This window comes from Anarrhichthys ocellatus, unplaced genomic scaffold, assembly GCF_004355925.1.
Source record: "Anarrhichthys ocellatus isolate YVR2014 unplaced genomic scaffold, GSC_Weel_1.0 scaffold28, whole genome shotgun sequence".
Taxonomy (NCBI): Eukaryota; Metazoa; Chordata; class Actinopteri; order Perciformes; family Anarhichadidae; genus Anarrhichthys; species Anarrhichthys ocellatus.
In genome coordinates, this window is record NW_022280058.1 from 5,492,241 (window position 1) to 5,495,172 (window position 2,932).

The 2,932-nt window shown below is 39.3% G+C and overlaps 1 protein-coding gene across 2 annotated transcripts in view; it reads left to right on the forward strand.

Annotated features, from left to right (window-relative positions):
* The first annotated feature begins 808 nt into the window (after positions 1-808).
* The window catches only part of psip1a (PC4 and SFRS1 interacting protein 1a), a 10,506-nt gene continuing 8,382 nt past the window's right edge, over positions 809-2,932 (forward strand). For both annotated transcript variants that reach the window (XM_031863329.1, XM_031863330.1), the window contains exons 1-5: positions 809-890; positions 1,099-1,188; positions 1,429-1,505; positions 2,089-2,227; positions 2,534-2,623. In XM_031863329.1, coding sequence (XP_031719189.1) covers positions 1,117-1,188; positions 1,429-1,505; positions 2,089-2,227; positions 2,534-2,623 — 378 coding nt within the window. In that variant the 5' untranslated portion in view covers positions 809-890; positions 1,099-1,116. The remainder of the gene's footprint in view (positions 891-1,098; positions 1,189-1,428; positions 1,506-2,088; positions 2,228-2,533; positions 2,624-2,932) is intronic.

Genomic DNA, 2,932 nt, shown 5'->3' on the forward strand with positions numbered 1-2,932 from the left:
TGCTGTTTCTAATTCTTGCACTCTTGATAAACTTAATATGTTATTCCTTCATCTCGCCACTAGAGGTCCCTGAAGACCATCCAAATGGATTCCTAAATAATTCCATATTTTGTCCATAATGTTGTCCGTCAATCTTGTGAAATGTATGTCAATTATTAACACAGTCATACATAGATTACACAATTCATTGATTAAGAATTTGAGATTAAATTGTAACAGAAGTGAACAAAGAAAATGCATTTCTTTACCAGGGATATCAGCCATGTTCTACATGTTGTTCTCACTGTCAGGCTGCACCACAGACTGTATATATGAATATATATATATATATATATATATATATGAATATATATATCTATATAATAGATATATATATATAATAGATATATATATATGTGTATGTATGTATATAAGACCCCCGGGCCTCAGCATCAGTACCAAGCTGGAGAGAGGAGCAGCTGCAGATCTCCCACTCTGATGCTTTTATTAGGTACCAATAACGTCCACGATTTGAGAGCGCATGCGTGGAAGTTGACGCCCCCTTTTTTCAAACACGTACGTAAACCAAAATGCCCGAGTAGACGAGCTTTGTATGTCAAGATGCTCAGCGCGGTTATTTTATTATAAATACTCACACACACGCACATATAACATCCCCTTTGGCGTAATTATGACTCACTATAACTTCGCAAGTATTTAGCATGTTCTTAAAGCGCCTTAAATAGTTGGGTTCTGCTTCGTAAAAAGTAAACAACACAAGTAACGAAGTGTTATTAGAATAGACTCCCCCCCCCGTCCTGCCATATAATGGTACAGTCTGTCGACGTCCTGCGCGGGAGCGGAAAACGTGCATCTGAGTGTTGGGGGGAAAGGAGCGTTGTGTTTTCCTGGTAAGAATTTGTTCTGCAATAACACTTTACTGAAACATTATAATATAATATGCACCTTTATAGACGCCTGCACGAACTAGAGGTCGGTGAAGGGGGTTGTTGCACTGAATGGGTGTGTACACGTTTTACATGCCTGAGTAGATGCTATTGATCAAGTGAATTGCAGATCAAACGTGTGCATTGACTTCATTTTGTCTTCTTCTTGCAGCTTGGTAATACGTTCAGCATGACTCGAGATTGGAACCCTGGCGATCTGATCTTTGCCAAGATGAAGGGCTATCCACACTGGCCTGCCAGGGTAAGTCTCGATCTTATGCAAATGTGTTCATGTATAAAAAAACATTTGATTACAATTAAACTTCTGAATAAAAACTCACGTGCAAAAACACCCGTCCAATAACTCTATAGACTTAAGAGGCACACAGACAGCAACTAAGCACACACCTGAGAAACGCTTTCAGTTTGCTTTCCTGTGTGGTTCTTTGTGTTGTTCGTGGCAGTAAGTAACTTTAAACTGTGTTCCTCATCCCTCTGCCAGATTGATGAAGTCCCAGACGGTGCTGTGAAGCCATCCAATATCAAGTTCCCCATCTTCTTCTTTGGCACCCATGAAACGTTAGTAACCGACTGCTAACAACCTCTGTTTCCTTTTTACTTTGATGGGCTCACAAAGAGAAAGTATTGCAGGAAATGAAGACAAACTTATATCCATTGTTTATATGTATTGTATACTGTATTGCCATTATAAAATAAAATGTAAAATGATGTCCTAAATTTGTGTTGCACACGATACCGGCCCTCCGATACATGTGAACATTTCATCGTTCTAATTCCTCATGGGCTTGGCAGGAAGTGGTGAATGAAGCAGTTTGTTTCATTAGTTCAAGTGTAATTCTTTTGTATTATTTTAGATTTTTTCGATCATATGCACTCTCATACAGTGAGTTCATAGCATTAGAATTATTTAGAATAGTAAACGGCTGCTTATATATATATATATATATATATACAGTTTTCCCTATTGAGTTGTCATTGTGCTCTGTTGAAGGTGTTTCTCTAAATACATAAATGTCTGATGAGTGGCTGAATAGAGTTCCCTTTCTGTTGTGTCTGTGTGCTGCTGCTCCATCTCACAGTAAACACACACGCACTACACTTTTAATGGTTACAACATTCTGGATTATCTTCTTTCAAACAGAGCATTTCTTGGCCCAAAAGATATCTTTCCGTACCAGCTCAACAAAGAGAAGTATGCCAAGCCCAACAAGAGGAAAGGCTTCAATGAAGGATTGTGGGAGGTTGAGAACAACCCAAAAGTTGAGCTCACTGCACCCAAGGTACGTGTCTCCTCCAAACACATTTTTCTGTACCGGTTATTTAGCCTCCAGATGTTGCCGTTAGCTTGGATTGACTGAACCTCAGATCCTGATATACCTGAGTTTGACAGTTTTATTGTGAGCGCGCTTGTCTTTACTTTTATCACTGATATTGTAGCCCAGGGCCACCAAAATGTTTTATATTTTTATTACTTTTAGCTACCTGAGAGAAGTTGGGCTGAACAAAAAAAAAAAAAAAACTGGTTTGGCACTTCCAGTTATTGTGAATTTGTTTCATTTAACCAGTTGTTTGTTGTTGTTTTGAAGCCGCTGCCCTTTGAATCTTTCACTGGAAAGGATTCGGACAGCAGCCCAGAGGGAGAAGAGGAATCTGATGACAAGGGGATGAAACCCAAAGTAAGCTGCTCTTCTAATCTGTCATTCAGCAGTAAATATATTTACACAGTGGCTTCACTGCATTGACGTGCTACTGCTTTGTTGCTGTGCTGTCAGCTTTGGTCTTCTTTTGCTGTTTTACCTCTTTCTCCAATGTGTGTCTGCTTCATACTGAATTACATGTCACTGCAGTGTTGAAGTGTTGTTTTGTGTTAATACGTTAAAAAAAAAAAGGCGTGTGTGTGTGTGTGTGTGTGTGTGTGTGTGTGTGTGTGTGTGTGTATGTGTGTGTGTGTGTGTGTGTGTGTGTGTGTGTGTGTGTGTGTGTGT